Source organism: Anarrhichthys ocellatus, unplaced genomic scaffold (genome assembly GCF_004355925.1).
Source record: "Anarrhichthys ocellatus isolate YVR2014 unplaced genomic scaffold, GSC_Weel_1.0 scaffold32, whole genome shotgun sequence".
NCBI classification, from domain to species: Eukaryota; Metazoa; Chordata; class Actinopteri; order Perciformes; family Anarhichadidae; genus Anarrhichthys; species Anarrhichthys ocellatus.
In genome coordinates, this window is record NW_022280062.1 from 3810723 (window position 1) to 3832971 (window position 22249).

The 22249-nt window shown below is 40.4% G+C and overlaps 1 protein-coding gene across 5 annotated transcripts in view; it reads left to right on the top strand.

The window, feature by feature from the left end:
* The window catches only part of LOC116393134 (guanine nucleotide exchange factor VAV3-like), a 42831-nt gene extending 25798 nt beyond the window's left edge, over positions 1–17033 (top strand). For 2 of the 5 annotated variants that reach the window (XM_031865169.1, XM_031865170.1), the window contains exons 20-28: positions 561–691; positions 3343–3408; positions 3651–3685; positions 3833–3949; positions 7593–7680; positions 8144–8273; positions 13494–13547; positions 15142–15290; positions 16148–17033. In XM_031865169.1, the coding sequence (XP_031721029.1) occupies positions 561–691; positions 3343–3408; positions 3651–3685; positions 3833–3949; positions 7593–7680; positions 8144–8273; positions 13494–13547; positions 15142–15290; positions 16148–16189 (812 nt within the window). In that variant the 3' untranslated portion in view covers positions 16190–17033. The remainder of the gene's footprint in view (positions 1–560; positions 692–3342; positions 3409–3650; positions 3686–3832; positions 3950–7592; positions 7681–8143; positions 8274–13493; positions 13548–15141; positions 15291–16147) is intronic. The other 3 variants (XM_031865171.1, XM_031865172.1, XM_031865174.1) reach the window with 2 other exon arrangements.
* The last annotated feature ends 5216 nt before the right edge of the window (positions 17034–22249 follow it).

The window sequence follows — 22249 nt, forward strand, 5'->3', positions numbered from 1 at the left end:
GCTCAGAGCATTGAAAATATATATTTAAAGAGAAACTTAACAACAGCCAAACGTCTTGTTTTTGCCAACCCCACCTTGCTGCAGTAAAATAGAAGAACACTGTGACATTGCTGTTGTCAGTAAGAAGAAGGTCAGAAGTAAAATGAACTGCATACATATCGTTTTGCATGTCGGCTAGGTTACAGTTGGCTCTTTTGAGAGTAAGAGGTCCCCGTAGACTTGAAAGCATTAGAATAACAATTTCAGTTAAAGTAAGTATTAACATCACGTTTAACTCCCCGTGTCTAGCAGAATACTTTGAATATCTGAGTTTTCCATTTTAGTCACAGTCTGAGCAACATAGCGCTCTGTGATTCAAAGGCCTATTACTTATTCCTAGATCTCATAAGTGGTGCCCTTGTACTTATGTCATATATGGTTGCAGTATTTTAGATTTATTACCTAAAAGTAATGATGAATCAGCCTACACTCTTTCACCTGCTCTATGTCCCTCTGTATAAGACTCTGATAAATGTTTAAAAGTGTGAGTATAGATGTGTTTGTGTTCCCTGTCTCTTTAGGTCTACCCAGGATGGTTGTGATCAGAGATTACAGTGGCATCCCCTGTCCCCAGTGCGGGCCCCCACTAAGCATTCATGCGGGGGATGTCATTGAACTGATGTTTGCCGACCTGCACAGCTCCTGGTGGCAGGTGCGTGTCACTCAGCTCATCTTGGTTTTATCTCGACATCTGTGACTCCATGAAAAAATAACATGTCACGGCTCACCGGGTCGGCTTGGTGCACGCACCGTCTCTGCAGTGTCGTGGGTTTGAAGCCGTGTTGCGTGTCACCTCTTCTCTCTTACTGAAGGATGTCCCGCTATCTGCAAAAGCTTTCAAAAATATATTAATGGGGTGACATCAACAATTTATCTCCCTTTGGCCATTATTGTTGATAAATTACAAATTACATTGGGGTTGTTTCATCACATTCTGTGTCCTGTCAGGTGAGCCATGAATTTGATATTATTATGAGGTCAGTTAATTAGAAATATCCGTCGAAGATCTGTATGACCTCTTCAGAACCACAGTTGCATTAAAAATAGGGTATTTGTCTGTTCTTTCACTCCTCAGATTGAATCATAGCCTACAACAGATGATCTAACCAATTAGTGGCTTTGGTTGATTAATTGAGTGCCACACTGAGGCAATAAAACAGTAGAGACTGGAGCCTCTGGAGGATGTTTTAATGGTTGGCGCACAACCTCATGTACTGGCACATTTAGCAACCATCTCATGAGGTCAGCCAAAGGTCGAGGGCGTTTGACCTTATCTATTTTTGAAAGGATGGTCGATTTATCTGGGGTCTTGCGGCAGCCTCCCTAGCTGTTTCTCACTCTGCTTTACGGTGGCATTAAAGCCTCATCCTCCAGTTGGTGCTGCTCCAATCAGACTGCAGTCTTTGCCAACGGCACGGCTGGGAGTTGGCGGTTAGCCTGATTTCCTATGCTCCGTGTTTCTCTCTGTTGTGACAGAGCACAAGGTGGAGGGTGAGGACATGAATGCGAGGAGACTTCTTGTAAGCCGATAGAACGGCTCGCAGAATGTCATGCTGCAGACCTGATGTTACTGCATTGTTTGTTACCATGGTAACTATGCTGGGAGGAGATAATTAAAGGAATTAAATGATAACACACATTTGTGTCAATAACTGACCTGTGCATAATTATACTCCAACAAGGCTTTTATTTTTTTTTTTTAAACCACTTTTTTGGGGCTGTGAATGATTGCAACGATATCAATAACAAGGGTGCAAGGCGATATTAAAGTGTTCTCCAAACCACAAATGTAATTTAATAGACACTGTATCAATCATGATAAAATGTTGTCTGTTAAATATATTTGTGTTTTGGAGTCTGTGTTCTTCACATTCACATATCCACAAAAGAATTCTGCAGTGACTGCCGAATGCATGTCAACAGCTGGTGGCAGTAATGAGCTGAAAAATGCAGGGTGCAGTCATAAAAGAGAAGACGATTAAGAAGTGTACAATCTCAGATGCATGCATGCATGCAAAAAACAAAACAATGTAAGTGCTCTCAACAAGTTTTTTTTAGATCTTACGGTCACACACAATGCATTTGGGTGGGAAACACTGGATCTAAAGTAACCCTGTTTGTTTATAATGAAACCTCCACAGGGTACCTTTAATCTTCAGCGTCCCCTGTGGCGCCAGAGGATGGAATTACAGAACATTGAGAATTCATATCCCCTGTTACCCAGAAGGCAATTATCCCCCATCCCACTGGCAGAACAATACAATCAATCACTGTAATTTCATTTGATCCTTTGGCTGCTGCCTATTTATGCCAACAGAGTAATAAGTTGAATCTTTATCATACGCTTATCGAAGGCATAACAAATAGAGAGGGGGTCTCAAAAAACCTTTGATGAAATGTTATTACACAGAATGAATCATAGAGATGGGTAAAGATTCGCTTTCCAATCTAGTTACTGCCGGGGCTTGCGCGGTCCCAGAAAGCATTTCATACTCTAATAAAGAGGAGTGAGGAGGAAAGCATAAACAGGGCAGGAAGCTGAATGAGGAGCTCCACATCCCCTCAACACTTACTGTCTTCTCAGATTGACTCAATGGACTTCAAATTGACCTCAAACTCATAACTGGTAACTCAAATTATCTTGAGCTTATATATACAGTATATATGTATATATATATATATATATGTGTGTGTGTATGTATGTATATATATATATATATATATATATATATATATATGTATGTATGTATGTATGTATGTATGTATGTATGTATATATATATATATATGTATATGTCTACAAGATGTACATGATAGATAATTAAGGTTATGAAATAAACTGAAGATCTATACATCTATGTAGGGGTAAGTTTGTATACAATCATGTAATTTGTTTTACGAAATTTCTTTTTTTCAGTTGGAGAAAAAAGTCTATGTTTGTTGAAGGAATTAATGAATTTCTAAAGCTTGTGTTGTGCTTGAGGCAGTTTAGCTAAAATACAATTGTTAGTCTTTAGTGCAAGCCAGAGAGCTCACGCTGTTTGGATATTCAAAGACCAGAATAAGATCCATTATTTCGTGTTAAAGGAGGCTCTTGTTTTGATGCAGTACAAATCTAACTGCCGGCAGAGTTTGAACCATAATTAACTTGGGCTGCAAATTAGATGTACTGCTTGTTGTGTGCTAATTGCTGAGGATTTATTGAAGCGAGTATGGGAGGGGAAGAGAGGAGAGAAAGAGAGAGAAAGAGGTGTATTTGCTCCCAGACAAATATAATGCGATTAACAGCCAGTTGCTGTTGCAGGGAAAAATTCTGGCGACAACCAAGATTGGCTTCTTTCCAAGTGATGCTGTGAGGCCTTGCCCATGTGTAAGTGTGCATATTTTTCATAGTCAATAAGACACATTTAGTGTGATTACAATGCATTTGGTGGATAATGGCTTCTATTGATGTCTTGGCAAAGAAATGTAGTGCTTTTCAATTGCACTTCTTCGCTGTAGAAGAGTGATTTTAGCCATTAGATGAGGCTTCAATATCATATTACCGAAATGACCTCCACCCCTCGTGTATCCATAAAAACACAAAATAACCACAATTCTTTTCCATGCCAGGTTCCAAAACCTGTCGATTACTCTGCCCAGCTCTGGTAAGCGATGAAAACAAATGGCTGTAGATTGCTTACGATAACCACAAGTCATTTTCACTTTTTATTGATTGTATTGACTGTTCTCATCCTCATGTTCAGAGTGATTGATTGCAGTGTAAGGGCAGCAGTTGTTTATGGGTGGTTCAGGTTTGCAGGTCCTATGGAGAGATACCAGGCTGAGGTGGAGCTTCTGGACCGAGAAAACGGCACCTATCTGGTTCGACACAGGAGTAAAGAGTGCACTGAATACGCCATTAGTATAAAGTAAGTGACATGATGGCTTGTTTTCATTTATTTCTAATCTAATTCTACAATTTTCACACACTACAGTTTACCAATGATGATGGAATAAACAAAACACACATAGTCAGCAGCAGTCTTGTGGGCTAAAAACACCTTATTTTGAGAGGCGAGTGGCGAGAATCATTCAAGCAAACAAAATGCCCACATGCAAATGATAGCTCGGCACAACAATGGTGTGGTGTATAAAAACAAGCAGCCCATCAAATGTTAAAAGTGGATGGGCTGCAGCAGAAGGAGGTCATGCTGTGTTCCACTCATGCCAGTGAAAAACAAGAAGTTATGGTGACTTTATTATCATGAAGTATGGAAAAAAAGTTTGTCTGGTCTGATGGATGACAGTTGATGTTAAAATTTAGATGGTGGGGGAGAGAATGAAGTTTAAAGGGTTGTTTCATCCTAATTGCAAATAAACACATTTTCTCATTCACTGTCTAGTCTTATCAAGCAAAGAGTTTTGCCCAAGTTTGATACATCTGTCTTAAAGCTTTCAGCCTCTTAAAAAATGTACTGTTGTTCGTTGAACTTGGGGCCCCTTGAATTTGAAAGATTTTGCAGTAATCAGGTTATGACGTTCATCATTCTGAAAGTTAGCTACAGATTGAGAAATGGCATTTGGATTTGTTAAAGAAGGTGCAATGAGTTAGAAAGAATCGCTATTCATGAAGTCACTTTGGTAACTTTAGCTGTGAGCTAAAATAGAATCAGTTAAGTGCATTCGACTAATATCTTTATCACCACAATGTCATGGTCATAAGAAGCCTGCAGCAGGATGTTGTTTGTGCCATAAATTTAGTGAATACATTTCTTGTTTGCGATAAGCCTGAACTCAAGAGGTGGGCATATCAGCAGCTGCTTATTACATTCATGATTTTGTTTTTATTTCTGTTCTTGTTCAGTACCATAGCAGTTCACTGTTAAGAGGATTGTGCACCAGGTCACCAACAATTACCTGTTGTTTTTTAAGGCTCTGAGTATCAAACATGAAACTCCGCGTGAGCTACAGGTAGATAAATACCCCTTAATCTGGGCAAAGAAAAGCAGAACTTTCTCCATGGCTAGACATTAGAGGTAATTTAGAATATGTTTTTCTAATTTGAGTATTCACCCTATCTGTGTCAGCGGCACAAGGTTTGTTTGAACCTACATCATACCTAAACATTGTTGAGGTTAATTTTAGTTTACCCTGATGGTCGGCTCAGTCGATGCATCTCCGTTGAATCAAAGAGGTGGAATTGGCTGAACTATTTTACCATCCATCTTTTGTCCGTCTCCTCTGCCCAGATATATGTTCAAGGAGAGCCCGGTAGCTTTGCATCATACTATTTGCTGCACTTTGGCTATCAGTCTTAGAAATGTATTTCAAAAGGAGGCTACAGCAATGCATTGAAATTTACGATAAAACATCCATCCCTTTAGGCCTCAATCAATGGCTGCTTTATCTGCAAGTTGAGTGCCTCCGTAGCTGTCTTTTGAAATACAACACTGGACATTTAACCAGCGAAAATCTTTCAGGCTGCATCAAAGCCTGTTCAGTCTTTAAAAAAGGACTATCTAGTGCCCCCGACCTGACATGACAGCTCCAAGAGATTATAACGATTTGAGGGTGCACTCTGAAATAGTGTTTGGATGTTAAGACTATTTAGTCAGTGACACACCATTCCAGCCCATTTGGTTTGGTGGACTCATACCATCCCTCATTCACAACTTTGATGCACAGAGCCGGTTTCTGAACACTCCAATCCTAATTGCCTGTCTCACTGCTTAAGATCATTATCAGAATGGCCGTTTGAGATAATGGAGCTTTATATGAGAGCTGCTACTAATCAACTGGAACTGTCTGGTGTCACTAGACACTACAGTGTGTGTGTGTGTGTGTGTGTGTGTGTGTGTTGAATGATGTTTGTGTGTGTTTGTGTGTGCAGCCTTGGGAGCCTATAGGAGGAAGGAAATACTCAACCAAACAAGGCTCATCTGTTTCCATGTGTTATGCACCATATAACTCAACACACATCAATAATGTATTACCCGCCATATATTCATAATGTATCTGTGAATTTGCAACATGATCATATGCTTCTCATGCGTTAGACATTGCATTGGAAGATTTAGAATGCGGATCTATTTTCAGTGTAACTTGCACATCACCGCGTGGGAGACATGCAATATACAGCATTTTGCTTTCAATTGGCTTGACAGCAGCCATGTTGGGGGGCAATGAAGCCTGCAGTATGCATGCACTGAACAGTGTGTGTATTTTCAAGATTGGTCCGCACTATTCTTCAACAAAGCAGCTTGCCTGAGCTACTATTCTCACATGACATATGATTAAATGATAATTTAATTATTAACTTATGCCTATAGCATACAATCTCACACACGTTTGACAGTTAGTAATATACTTAAATGGAACAAAGCTATCGTTAATTATGTGAAATGCTCCTTTGCTTTTCCGACTATTTGTCAAAATGTTTGCCATGAAAAATACTTATTATTAATGGCGGTGACATTAAATTAAAACATTCAGCTTCATTGTGGTCTTTTGGAGCACCATTTGTATCTTTTCCTGTCGGTACAAAATGGCGATTCTTCAGTAGATTGGCAGGTAGTACATACTATAGATTTAGTACATGGTATGGAGGTGGGTCTGTCTTATAGAGGTGTAGCAAAGCTGCATTCCATTTACCTCGGAAGTCAGAGATTGGAGCTGGGAATGACATCACACCCGAGGTGATGGCGTTCCAGTACCACAAGTGGGAAGTTAACATTAGTTCTAGCCAGGGTAGCCATTGTTAGAAATACCAGTTGATAAGAACGCTTTATGTGGTATTTTGAGGTCTGGTTGGTGAGGTTCTCCCGACTCTCCCGAGTCGGAAATCTGACTTCAGGGGGGCGTTCCAGTTGAAATTTCCGACTGGGAACTTCCTACTTCCCAGTTCAAATGGAACGCGCTAATAAGTAGTTATCCACACCTGAAGCTGATCAGCCAGTAACTACTAGGTTTGTCCACACTACTCAAATGTTTGGCAAAGAAACCATTATTGGATTAAAATTAATTTAGTTATTTTACAAAATAAATTGCTGCTGTTGATTTGGGGGACTTTTTTGCTTTTCTTTTGTGGGACTTAAAACAATAATACTTTATTAGTTTTGCTTTTAACTGCATTATTTAAAAGTTGCAACAATACTTCAATATGATTTTTTTCTTACATTATTTGGTTTTCTTGTTAATTACTCCACACTTTTAGCCTCTAATGCTTCTTACATTTAAAATCAAACAAAGAAGAGAAACCTCTGTTGGTTTCTGTTTTCCCTGCTATGAAAGATCTCAATCAGACACTGGTATACAGTATTAATTCGTCTGACAGGGTAAGACTCAGTAATCCTTTGATGCTTCTATTATTATATGACTTCAGTGTATTGGATCTGATTTCCACAGCAGGGAAAACCTCAGGTGTTCTTGCCAAACAAAGTTGCTTGGCGCAGCTCAGCGTGGTAACCAGCCGTCAGCGGAGACAGACCTTCGTGACGGTTCACCATAGAGACTGGATTGACGTGGAAGCATGTATAGTTGATTAGCAGCTCATCTCTTATTCATCCTCCACAGGTTCAACGATAAAGTCAAGCACATTAAGATTCTGACCAAGGATGGCTGCTTTTACATCGCTGAGAGTCGGCTGTTCAAGACTGTGCTGGTAAAGGTTTTAACTTTGTATGGATTTAAGCTACTGTAGCATTAATGAGTATAATCATTTTGACATTACATTGCTTTTGCAGCACTCTGGAGATAACGCATGCATTTATATTGTACAATGGTTAGACATGTCTACTAGTGGTTTATTTCTCCATTTGTGTACACACTCACAAAGCTTCGAGCGCATGTTTTAAGCAACTGCCTGTATCTCAGTAGCTAATATTAGCTGGTTTTCAGTATCGCACTTGAGATGGGCAGATATAAAGATACATTGCAGTTAGTTGCCCTTCTTAGAAACACTTCCTCAGCAGCTGATGCATTATCAAGGTCAAAAGAGCAGCCAAGCCAACCTGCCCACACATCTTTGCTTTCATTTCTATCCATTTGTACACAAAGTCAAGTAGATTCACACTGATTATCATTGTTATGGGTATGTTTTCTTTGATTGTGCTTGTTTTACACAGGACTTGGTGGAATACTACAAGCAGCATTCATTGAAGGAGGGTTTCAGCAGTCTTGACACCACTCTGCAGGTCCCCTATAGGGAACTGTCCAATGGAAGCATGCCCAAGGCCATTACCAGGACTGTCAGTGGTGAGTCTGCTTCACAAACATCCACATTTCCTTCCCTGAGACTGTGTATGACAGAGGGAAATGCTACCAGATCAGATCTTGAGCCGGTTACAGTTGAAAGCCATTCTAAGCTTTTGTTGTGACCTGCTTGGGATACAGTTTTGCTGCAACTGCAGTTCAGATAAAGTAAAGTGAGTTGTTTTTCCCTGGGAAGTAGTCTTGCTTGTATGACCAAAACACCCAATAAAACCTGACATTCTCCAGGTCATCAAATAGAAACAAAAGAACAAACTAAGGGCAGAAACAGTTTGCTGAAATCCCCAAAAAGTATCTCACCTGCTATATTTTGTTACTATAGACCAGCTGATGTACTGTACTGCCTTCTAAGAACTGTAGAAAAATGATGGAAGAGCTTTTGCTTGGTTATTAAGTTAAAACTGCATCTTAATACTTGAGGCAGTCCTATCTTTGACCATCGGGACATGCTAGAAATACTTAGCACGGTATAATGAGCTAACGGGACTCCCTGCGGAACAGCGCTTTGGGAGATGGACCTCTTCAGTTTTGCTTGATTAGTCTTCTTTTGTCATTATCCTTGGTCAGACTGAAAATGTTTGCCATTGCTTTCTCAAACTAGTAAATAGTGCTTACTGTAATTTAGTTCGGTGATGTCAGAAAAAAACCCATTTATATTGTCAAAATATTTTTGATAACTTGGCTTTGTAATAAATCCATGACAAGGGATTTGATAAGTTTTGTGTGCTATATTCTAGTTCTCATTTATTCCAAGATAGTAATCGATTGTGATCTGTCATGTTTCTATTTATTCATGCCAAATGATGAATCACAAAGTGTTGAAATTTATACCGTCAAATGATTCATTACTGTCAATGTACTTTCAACCTTTTTGCCCTGTTGTCATGGAATTGTAGATGTTAAAATTTATTTTTTTTACTGACAAAATAGAATACAATAATTATTAAATAAAATACAATATATAGACACAAAATCGTGTCATATCAGTGGCGGTGGACTTTTGCTAAATCTGAACTTGAATCAAGCGAGATAAAACAATCGTACAGGATAGACTTTTTTATTAAAAAGGGAAAAAACATGTAATTTAACCAGTACTGACCCTCTGTTTCATTATTTTAAGTTATCTGATAGATGCTATACATATTATATGGCAGATCACAATCATCTGGGTCACACTAACATTAGATGTTGTATGGAAACAGTGTTTGACTCAAATATGAGAAGCTTTCACATGGTCAAAATGAAAGATGCACCCAGTTGTGTACTGCTAAATACCGTCACCGTGTTTATGAGGTAATTATTGGCTGTCAGTGGAAAAGCAGCAGTTTTGATTTCAGCCTGGCGGCCTTATTAATAGGCATGGATAAATGTACACGTGTGCTTGAGTTCAACAAGTCCAGTTCCTGCGTCATTACTGGCCCTCAGAGACAGAAGCAGATGCTCATTCAATCTGAGGAGGCATGTGAAGGAGGAAGGTGTTGTGGAAGAAGCAGAATAGAGGAAGAGGCAGGTTAGGAATTGAGAGTCTGAGAGAGAGAGACAGAGAACAGAGGTGGAAATGGCAAAAAGGGTGTAGAAAGTGAGAAAGACAATGATGTAAGAATGGGAAAGAGTGAGATAAATGGGAGGTAGGGAGAGAGTAAAGAAAAGGAAAGAGGTAGAAATGGAGGTTACAAGTGACAAGAAAAAAGTCCCGTTTATCAAAGGGTCCTCTAGCTTTTTGTAGTGGAGTTAATGGGTTAGTTTCAACTAACCACTCTCTTGTCTGTTCAGTAAACACAGAGCAACTTATGCTATTTTAGCTTAGTGTAAAGACTGGAAACAGGAAGAAACGGTTTGCTGAGTTCTTCACCTCTAAAGCTCACACATGAATACATTTAAACCAAAGTTTAAAAACAATTTATGGGCTGTTATGACAAGTATTTCTTGGCTAAGCCCGTAGACCCCAGCAATTTTTTTTTGCTAAGCTAAGGAATCACCAAGAGACACAAGAGTGGTATCAATCAGTCCTGGCAAGAAAGCAAACAAGTATTTTTCGGGAAATAATGAACCATTTCTTAAAAAATGCGGCCAAACTGTACAGACTACATTATGAGAGATCCAATACAAGCTGGACCACCTGTAGATGAGATGTAGCTGATCCAATCCTTTTTAAATTGCAACGTATTCCACGTGCATCTACACCTTGAATAATGTATTTTTCCTTAACCAGATGAGATATCCAAATACAGATGGCATGTTAACACCAAGTGTGAATGGGGGTAAAAGAGAGACAAAGGGTACAAAGTTGAGGGGTGAGAGTAACAGAGGGAGAGCAAAAGACAAAGGAGAGAGTGAGAGAGGAAATGAGTGAAAGAAATAGAAAGGAGCCTCGGCAGCTCACCAGGCTTGGCAGAGAGGTCCCTGTTAGGGCCCAATGCCCAAGGCAAAGCACCAGGAGCCTGCTACTCCAAACGTCACACTCCGCATGCTATTCGGCTCCGAGATGGCTTCACAATTTTCCTGACAGGACATGACATTTCACTTGGGCTGGCAGCGGAGAAACTGTGTGACAGCCGCCCGCTGCCGACACACACCTGAGGGATACCCCTGGTCCAACTGAGGGACTGCGCCTGTTTCCGCAAAACTGTGAAAAGTTTGCAAATATGATCTGATGTAAAAGAGCGGAAAGCAGCTGGAGGTAAACTGTCTTAACTTAAAGAGAGGCGTACGTGTAAACAACCACAGCCCGCCGCCGCAGCAGAGGCAAGCAGACGAACGCTGGAACAAAGTCAAAGTTAGCCTTTTGTGTCTGTTCGGATGTAAAATTCTGCTACATCCTTGTCCCTCTGCCTCCTTTGGCAGCGTCGGTCTCCCAGCGCATCTGGCTTCAAAGCAGCTCTGCGAGAGGTGTGTTTGTGCATTGCTGCCATTCACAGCGCTTCCTTCTGTGAGAAAGCCTTGACAGATCCTCAATGCATTCTGGGATAGATTATTATTGCCTTAAGTCGTCCACCCCCATAGACAGACTTAGTGTGGGCACCACGTTCTCTGTCTGGTAAACAGCCTCCGTGGAAAGACAGATGTCATGCCAAAACAAAAAAACACACACACACACACACAAAATGGTTTGAATCCCAAAACAGTCACCTCATAGCAAAGAAAACAGAATGCAAGGCTGAGCAAACGATCAAAAGATGCAGAACTATTGAAAAACCCTCAAAACTTCGGAGTCATTTGTTTGGAGAACCAAAAGCCCGCATCTTTAATTTACTCTGGCTGATTGCTTGCCGTCTGTGTTCGTGTGTGAATGTTAGGGATTGGAAATAATCTAAAACCATTTTGTAGTGAAGTGTCACTACAAAATGGTATTTAGTGGAGATATTTAGTGCAAGATATTTAGTTTGATCATACTAAACTGTATCAGCTGTCGTATCAAATCCTTGTGCTAGTTTATGGTTGTATGTTCAGTACATGTTTATTTATACATGCACACATACAGTGCATACATACATCTGTTTGTTTGTACTGTATATACTTCCTGCAGGTAGGTGTATATTTGTTTGCGTGCCCTCTGGTCAGACAAACATATGACACATACTGGCTTGCATTTACTTATCCCTGTGGGGGACAGGAAGAATTCAGGGTCATATTGTTGTTGTGACAGCAGGTGGTTTTCTGAGTGTGAGGGTCTGCTGGCTCGATGGATTTCGTATAGAAGCATAAGTCGTTGGCTCGGCGGCGTGGATTGCCTTGTCGGGGCGCCGTGCTGTGTATACTTACCCCCATACTGCTGCTTTTGCTCGCTCAAAAGGTTGTTATTGCTATTTTGTGCAGTATGATTGGGGGAAAATTATAGAGGCAACACAACGTAGCCAACCGATGTCCAAAATTATGGGCATCAATATACTGCGGCATAATGCTAACAGCCTCAACTCTTCTGGGGAGGCTCTCCACAAGATTTAGAAATTTGGCTGCAGGGTTTTGCTCCCATTCAGCCACAATAAATTTAGTGAAGTCAGCTTCTGCTTTTGGGCAATAAGTGGACGTTTAGACTGAAAACAGACATGTCTTAGCTTAACTGTATTATATGCAGTATTTTCCCCAAAAAACCAATGTATAGACTGTTACAAGAGTAATCTCTCTCAATCGTCACTAATGCCCCACTAGAAGTGTCTAGCAGTGTCTGTATTTACCAAGACCCTGCCCCCTGCTTGTATTTTCTCTTTTCCTCTTGTTTTGCTGTGTTTGGTACGTTTTTGGGCTTCATTGTCATGTTGAGAAAGGAAAGGGCCCTCTCCAAAATGTTACTAAAAGGTTGGAAGCACATTATTACTGCAATCCATTGCAAGTCGGATCTAAATGCGTCCCAGCTAACTGATATTTGTACAGCAACTCTCTGAACTTCACGAGCATCTACAGAGGACATACGTACATCTATTATCACAGAGACGAGAAATGGTGTATGAAGTAACTATTTAAATGAACAACTATAGAATCCTGTGGGGAAATATTTCTGAAAATCTTTTTCAAGACTCTGTGGTCACCCTGTTACAAGAGAAGGGGAGAAGTGGACTAACACTGCATGCTCGCAACGAAGCACTAATCAACTGAATATGAATGGATTTGACAGCAACAATGTTGTTTCAGTATGTTTCACAACACAAACGCTACATAAAACATTACATAAAGTAAAAAATGATGAAAAGATAATTCACGGTGTGGGATGTCATGCTGCTGTGACATCAGGTGTGTTTATGTTGACAAACTCGCGCTAGATAATGCTTGTCTGATTTTCCCACTTGGAATTTTGACTTCAATGACCATTCCATTGCACTTTTCCGTGTCCGAAGTCGTTTTTTTCTTCTGAGTACAATGGATTGCGGTATGTTGTCTGAAAATATCATGTCATGTTGTAGCATTAAGACTTACTTTAAATGAAACCTTATTGGCAGAGCCGAAATAATGAAAAACAACCCCAGACCAAAGTATATCTCACTGTTTCTACCCTCCTCTGTCACTCTGCTCTCCGACCCGTCTTTGCATTTTGCTTGTTCTTTGACTTTGCCAACTTTTCCTCTCTCTCTCTTTCTCTCTATTTTACCCTCTGCCATACTCTCTTTCTGTCAAACTTATATTTACTTTGCTTGTGTTCTCTCTTTACTCCCACTACGGCCTGAACACCCCTCCCCCAATCCACCCATCACTCGCTCTGTTTCTCTGTAGTTCCTCTTGGCGGCTGCAGCTTTGTTCCTCCCTCCTCCTCGCCTTTCTGGTCAGGTACAGGTACATCTTTTCTACTCTCTTAGTCTCTCCCTTGCTGTATGCCCACATTTCCAGATTTCCAAAGACAAACTGTCTTATTTTTCCTGTCTTTGTGAAATAATGTAGTCTAATGATTCCGCTTTTGCGTCGTATTGCGCGGACCGTATGGGTTGCCATGTGGGGAAAAAACACTCAAGTCAGCCTCTTGTGAATCCAAATTGGAAGTATTGTGATTTTCTGAGAGCTCTGATGTCTCCCACTATGTGAAGATAACTGCAGGATTGTCAACAAACCAGTGGCAAATAGCTGCAAAGCAACCTTTGCTGGTATTTACATTTTACTTAAATTCTACAATTATCATTGTCACTTGTGGTCATACATTTTAGTTTGTATGCTTTTACTTGTCAATGAAACACAAACAATATGTTACACAAGAAAAATAGCAAATTTAGACATAATATACATTTTGAAATAGGTATAACTATAAGGCTAACAATGTCAGTAAATGCTGTAAGTGGGTGGTTTTCCCATTTTACGGCATATATTCAGCACAACAGTCTGTTAGGATATCTTTGTCTGTGCCTGCCTTTGTGTGCATAAGCATGTATATGCATGCATGTATGTGTGGACTTGAGCTTCTGGGTGTGCATGAGGGAGTAGGTATATTTCATCCAGCATATCTTCCCAGTTGTGTCACCTGTATTTGTCACAGATAAGGTAAAAAAAAACGATGCACACCTGTGTTCCCAAGTGATGTGAGCACCGACCTGCATGTGTAGGAATAACCTTGTACAACCTGATAAGCACTGCGTTCAACATGAACTTTAATGAGATCAATACATGACTATGATAACCCATGACCTGTCTTCTCTACTGTGCATTTGTCACAGCCAAGCTGGGCAGATCTATATATTTGTCCCTCATCAATGACTCTGTGGTTTTGCTCTTACTCTGTTTGAATCAGGCCAAAGAGTCGCAGTTTTTTGCTTCCTTATCGTCCTTAAAAGATAGCCATAGTCAATTTACTGTGGATAGTACCTGTGAGAAATGTGCTTCATGCCGTTGTAATGTTAACCTCGTACAAACTACAAACATGCAAAGCGATATACTGATAATATATACTACTGTATACTAAAGGTAGAGAAACAGCGTTAGCCCTGTGATCTTCCTTGGAGTCCCAAAAGGCTTGTTAGTACTTTGTTGGTAGTTTGGTATGGACCTTGGCTTAACATTTTTTGTCAAAGTTTTATTAGAATTTAAAATTAAGATCAGTTTGAAGTAAAGTTTCCAGTTAGTCAGCAAGCATCCTTTCCCTTTCAAGTGACAAACCAAAGAGCATATGCAACTTACTTTTAGATTCAGATTAAACTGTTGACCGGAGCGTGACTCTTTGATTTTGTGAATATAGTAGTTATTGGTGGACCAATGAGAGGAGAGAGCAGCATAATCACAGCATCAGAGATAATATAATTCTTGGCCATTTGTAGTCAAAAGATTGATCTTAAAACTTTAATAACTCATTCTAAATATCTCTGAGTATTCTCAGAATTTTTTTTTGAAATTGAGTGAAGATGTTTCTCCAAAATGAGACAAGATGTCTCTGTCTCAGTGTTTTCTCCGAGGGTGGTGGGTGTTGCAGTGGCCCGTTATGACTTCTGCTGCAGAGACACACGGGAGCTCTCCCTGCTGCAGGGAGACATTATCAAGATCTACACCAAGATGTCCAATGGGTGGTGGAAGGGAGAGATCGACGGCAGGGTAGGTCTGCTGTAGGATCCTGTCATTGTGGCACATTTCTGTCCACATTTTATTTATTTATTTGTTTTGTGCCATCTGTGCTCTTACCATATACTGTGGTAGCTGATGTAGATTTGCTTTACACATGTATTCTATATAATTGCATTTTTTTGTTATATTTGTTGAAATTCTCATTACATCCAGACGGCAATCAGTATTTCAAATGTTCTTTGTTTACATTCATTGTGAGAATTAGGGGTAAGTGGCTTTGGAGGATTGCCTGAAGGGACGTGCTGTCAGTGTTGCCAACTTGGCAACTTTCTCATTAGATTTAGCAACTTTCGGAGCTAATGCTGCAAGCTACTTTCATTGGAAAAGAGTTGGCAACACTGGGCTGGGTTTTTTAGTTAAATATATTTTAAAAATCTAATATACTCTTGCTGTTTTCTCACTGTTACCAACCCTAGCTTTAAAGGGAGAAAAATGTTATTTTTTTGTCTTATGGGGGTTTAATTGTCTTAGCAGTAGTTTCAGTGCATTTGCTGAGGTAAATAGTCACAAATAATTTTGTGTTTAAACTATTTAAAGCGCAATCAGTAATTTTTGACCATACAAACACTTTATATTTGAGTGTTTACGGCACCGGCATGTAGGGAGGTTTGATCTTGTATCTCCGTATGTGTGTGCATTATGCAACATCTGTGAAGCTCCTCACTGTAAGCGCCATGTAGAGTAGAGTTGGGGGTGCCAAGTATGAGGACAATTCACCATTCAAAATTAGGAGAAAGAGTGAGATAATAAAAGAAGTTCATGAAAAATATATCCTGTCAAATATATGTGATGCTGCCTGAATTGTATCCTGTTTTGTTGCCTCTAAGATGGGCTGGTTCCCTTCGACCTACGTGGAAGAGGAAGACTGACTTTGTGGGATGAATGACTATTCAGCGTCTATTCAAAGCCGACCACCTCCGGCCACCGCCATGCTGCTCAGCCACTCTCTGTGCCCTGCAAGTCAGACCTCTTTGATGAAACCCAAAGTCTTAGACTAAAGGGGAAGCGGCGATGCGCTCAAAGACCTTCTCCTGGCCTCTGACAGACTCTCACACGGAGCTGATGTCAAATCACAGATTCCAGGAGCGTCAAGCCATATCTCGCCTCTCTGCGGCCCTGTCTGCCCCCGCGGCCCAATGGGAAGTGCATGTGCTGTACCCAGATAACCCTACACCCACCCTTTCTGCTCACCTTGTCTTATTATTGATGACTCCATTGGCTGGTGTGAGACTCGCCTTCACTCTCATCGTGTTTCAATACCAGGAAGGCTCAGTCACCCAACTGGAACACAGATCCTGCTGACAGCGCACCGCCCAGGTACCGCACCAAATTGAAATGCAGGAGCTGAGGAGCTTTGACTGTTGTTGGAACATAGCCCACTTGGCTGTCCAGATTTTGTACTTAACTTTCTATCAAAGACTTTTATTTTTAACAGTTTAAATCACTGGACTGATATGTGATATTTAAATGCAATTGCTGAAATGATTCAACACTGTTTGAAAAAAAAGGATGGAAAGATTACAGTTCCACAGCGTGAAGGATGGATCTGTCATGCGGTGTGTTTGCAACTTAATGACTATTAGTCTTGTGGAGCCAGAAGTGATTTGGTCATATCATTACAGAACAAGACATCTTTAGACAAAGTAGTTGTGGAAGAATGTTGTGGAAAGTGTTTTAATCCATCGCTGATAAAGCTATGTCTCCAAGCTTTGATTCCTATTCTGTTATCATTTCTTTTCAGTCATTGTTTATTTGAATCACTACCTCAGCTTTAAGAAGCATCTTCATGAGACGCTGGATTGGTGCCAAAACGTAAAAACTACTTCTAGTTCCCTCCTACTCAAATGTAAAGCAATAGTCTGACACTTTGGAATTCACATATGTGCTCTCCTGCCAAAAGTTCGATACCACTGTCTGTTCAATATGAAGCTACAGCAGCTGATTAGCTTAGCTTATCATAAAGACTGGAAACGGGGGGCTGCGAGCCTGGATCTGTCTGAAGGTCACAAAATCTGCCCTAGCAGCCCCTCTAAAGCTGACTAATTACAATGTTTGTTCAATCCATTCAAAAACTAAAGTGTTGGTTTCATGTGGGATTGTGTTTGGGACTATTTCAGTGACTTCCTGGAGACTCTGCTGGTTTCTGGCAATGTCACAGCAATTCCAAGACTCCAGGAATGAGTGATCTTTAGAGGTGATGGTAGGTCTGTATGCTAAACTACACCAGGGATGCAAGTTAGGAATTACATCTACTCCTGTTACTTCAAAAAAGTTGGGTTCATTGTACACATGTGTACTTTTTAACAAAAAAGTAGCTTATTTAAAAATGAATCCTGAATTAGTATTTATCTAAAGCATTGTAGGCTACATTCCTTACAGGGTGAAAACAAAGTCACATAAAAAGTGTAATAATGCAACAAAAGAAATGAGCTGAATCCCAAATCATTATTATTATAGTCACTAATATTATGATTATTATTATTAAATCAGCAGTTGCAACATAGAAGAAGCTGCTGGTGTGTCTGCAGCAACAAACGGGCAGATCTGACATGTTGAATGTGTACCTGAACTGTCCGGGGTGTGCAGCACCTGGGCCAGCTGAGCAGTTTGAGAACAGTGCAACAATGCAGCATGATAAAGATGTAATTCATTACAGTTTAGCATGATTGTATCTCTGCAAAGGAAATGAAAATGATTGAAAAAAAAAGGTAGCTTCTTCCCTTAATTAATCATGGGTTTGATTGCCCACCCAGCCAGCACGCCAGGTGACCCAAATCAAACACACCTAAGTTGTTGCGTGATCAACATGTGCATTCTGGATCGGCTAATATGCTAAATGCTACAATGCCCGGTGGATTTTACAGCGGTAACTATGAAGTATTCACGCGGAAACGTTTACATTTAGAGAGTGTTTGGGACAATAACTGCAGAGCTTTATTCTGCACGAAACGTTTGAAAACCGGCTGAGTGGACGTTTTATTATGCGTGGAGTATAATCAAGAGAGTTGAACCTGGAGCACATCGCGGAGGACTTCGCGTGGCTCAAGACTCACACAAAGTCGTTAGACAGGTGAGTAAAACAAACACGCTGTGAATGTAACTCCAGAGCAAAACGTCAATTAGTGCCCGTATTGCACGTTACATTGTGTGCGCGCGCGTGTGCGCGCAGTACATGTTGGGCAAAAGCTGCAGCTCTTTTTGCTGTGGAGTTTCTTCTGTTTGTGTAAATCCGTGTTGTGTCTGTATTGGTGATGTTTTATAATGATGTCATTCGCTCTTTTTATGCATTGTTGGCCATTTATTGTTGTTGTTGACTTGTTTAAGTTTTGTCCATATTTCTGGTTAAGTCACAGGGGTGTGATGAGTAGATGTTGACATATTTTATAAGTTAATGGCTCTTTTATACAACTGTAGCCTTCATTTTTGTCAACACTGACCCTTTACATTTTTGTAAATGTAACGCAGTTTACTCATTAAGTGACCTAAATTAGCCTACTTAGTACAAGTGCTTGTGTAATGTTACTTGAGTAAAATATTCCAGTACTTTAAATCTCTGAACAAAACTAACTGGCGGATGTCTGTAGCTCCATATTTAATGGACAGACATGGTATCTTATCTAACTCTTGCCAAGATGAGAGAGTAGTTCACAAAATAATCTGAAGTATTGATTGAAGACCAAACGGACTACAGTTACAGGTGGCCCCATGATACTGTAAGTGAATAGAATGAATCATCAAAAGGAAGAGGGAACACACACTTGGATGATATTTCACATTGATCCGTTTTAAGGACATTGTAGGGGGGAAAAAAGAGGCTCAGTTCCAATGCTTCACACATGTGAAATCACCAGAGAGAAATCATATGCACAAAAGCAATAACAAAGCCAAATACTTTTTTAAAGGGCATGTGTGTGGGGTGGATTGTGTAATTGGAGGTATAGGTCGACACTTTACTGCGTGCTGCGTCATCTTTTGATCTCTCACTGTAGAAACCAGAGAGCCATTTTACATTCCACAGGTTTTGCCTTTACCTCAACTCTTTTTTTTTTTTTTTTTGGATGGGGGGGGTTCAGAATGAATGATTCAAGGGTGATGTAACAGCTGTTCACTGTAGAGCAAGGTAGCACAAGGGCGTTAAGTGATGCTGTTTTCCTTCAAACGTTAACATCCCGCTATCCATGTGTGTGACATCAATATTTAATAAAAGTATACTCTTTGAATTGTACTTGAGAAATTTGATCGACAATTTTCTCTCACACACGTTACATTGCAGGAGCAAAGGCTTGGTGGTTACATCACAAATCATAGTGTCTGTCAGAGTTGTGGAGGCACAGTGGAAAAGTGGCAGTGCTCAAATAATGGCTCAACAATCTGAACAGAAAAGACAGACACCAGAAAGCTCTTGTGTTTTTAAATTAGAATAATTCAAATTGGAAACTTTTACCGCCTTTCACCAAATTTTCAATATGCAAGCTGCTTTTTGCAACGCGAGTACATTCCTTTCTGGGTAATTGTGACACATTCCACGAATCAAAACAAACACAATACCACACCTGTGACCAACGCATAACTATTCGAGAGCTTGTGTCTCAGAGCTAGAGTGGGTCGTCATCTAATCGGAAGATCTGCGGTTTGATTCCTGGCTCCTCATGTTGAAGTGTCCTTGGAGAAGACGCTGATCAAATTGCTTCCGAAGGCATTGCCATTGGTCTGTGACCAATTTCTTTAGACAAAGTGCCATACAGGTGGAGCTCTCATATTCATCTCTCATTTGTCGAGCAACGTTTTTTGCAGTCTGCGTGTACGAATCTCTGCAGTGTTCTGATGCTCTGGACCCATTTTGTTCATCAGTGCTGCTTAACATGTGTCAGTTGCTCTGTCTACTGTTTTAATGCACTTATTAATTCATGTATTTAATGTATTTTAAAATATAAGATTAAACAGAAATGTACTATATAACCAGGGTCTCACAAGCTCTGTATTCTGGTATTATAAACACTCCCTCAGGCTTACTTTCCCCCCACTGCTCTGCAGCCTCTCTAATGACCAAGCTCAGCAGAGGGAGGGCTCTGCTGCGCTACCGGTAACCCGCCCATCACAAAGAGGTAGAAAGAATGGCTCCCTTAATACTCTTCCTCTCTTTAATCTGCCTGTTCCTGTCTCAGCCAAAGAGATGAAAGACGACGACAGAGAAGTTGGACAGCAGCCAGAGAGAGAGAGAGAGAAATGGGTGTACAAGGTTGCATGGAGTAGATAAAGTGCAGGGAGGAAGAGGATGGTGTGAAGGGGTATGTGTGTGGCTCCGAGAGAAAGACAAAAGGCAGACGGAGAGAGGGGAGGAAGCCGTGCATCATCTTCATCTGTCTGAATGATCTCCTTAACCCCTAGTCTTTGCCAGTCAGCCCCTCTGGATCTCTATATGGGGTTTAAACAGGGATTTAGCAGAAGCTGAAGCTCCCCTCAAATACAGTGAGCTCTCAGTTCCTCTGAAAAGGGCTTGACTCTCCAAAAGACTTTATCTGTAAGATTTATATTCAACTGCTGACTTGTGACCATCAACCCTGACAAAATCATAAAACTACAACTGCAGAGAAGAATGTAAAGATATCTCATAGAGGCTGTTGTAGCTGACATTTACTATTTAATGGCCATATGATGCTATAAAATCAGGATTTGACTTGATGAAGGGAGACTCAACCGAATACCACTACTGTGCTATTATTTTTACTGATAAATAAAATCAAAAAAATCCATTTGATTAAAATCTGCAGAACCTTTCTGATCTCATCTCACACTTCTAGTGAATGTTCTCATCCTGTTCCTGTCATTGGTCAAAGTGGATCTCTTTTAACCATGATAACAAACAATCTTTTTTTCTAACAATAACCACAGTGTTAACCTGCTCCTAGTGAAGCTTCTGTTCAATGAGGAGTGATCATTTAGAAATGTACACAGTATTTCTTTTGATGGCATCGTTTTTAGACTCCATCACTGTGAAGCACCTTCATAAAATTCAGACGTATAAAGATGTGTGTGTGTGCGTGTGCGGAAGAATGATGATTGGCCAGATTGAATGATGTAAGACTGTGTGAATGAGAGGAGCTCTGTAAAGCTGGAACATGAGGTTGGAGGTGGCTGAAAAGGCAGAAATTCAATGAGAGAAAATCTCTTCATCACTGAACTCCAAATCATCATTAGCTGACAAATGTCAACTGTATTCCAACAATATGGGTGGAAGATCAGATCATTTTTGAAAAAGTCTTATGAGTCTTCTTGGAACCAGCTGGGTTGTTTAGGTATGAGGGCTTTCATCTAGCGCAACCAGCAGGTCAAATTGATCAATTATCCAGTTAAACATCTATGCATCTGCCAGATGCATAGGCACAAAATTTGGAATATGAAAAACCTGAGAAACGTTTCCTTTGCCATCATCAGGTCAAAATTTCACTTTATCGAATACTTTGGTTTGCAGCATAAATATCTGCAAAACTAAGGGTTTTCCTGCCAGTCTGCACTTTGTGTTTAGCAAATATTAGCAAGCTAAAACAATAAACTAAGATGGTCAAACTTACTTGCCAGATATCAGCATTCTAGCGTGCTACTTTTAGCGCTTCACTGAAAAGCATCGCTGTGGTTGTAGACGCTTATTCTTTCTCATTAGCAGCAATACAATTAAATAATAATAATGTCCAGGAACTGAGATGAGTTTATCCAGAGAAAGGAATGAGGATGAGAAGGTAAGGACAAGACCACCCTCCTCCCTCCTCGCCTGGATAGTGTTGCTAAGTTGCTGTGAGGACTCAATCAGGCTACCCAGCAGTTAAGATCTTGCAGATCAAAGCGGTCTAAATGAGCTAATCCTCAGAGAACGGCTTTTCTCTCTCTCTCTCTCTCTCTCTCTCTCTCTCTCTCTCTCTCTCTCTCTCTCT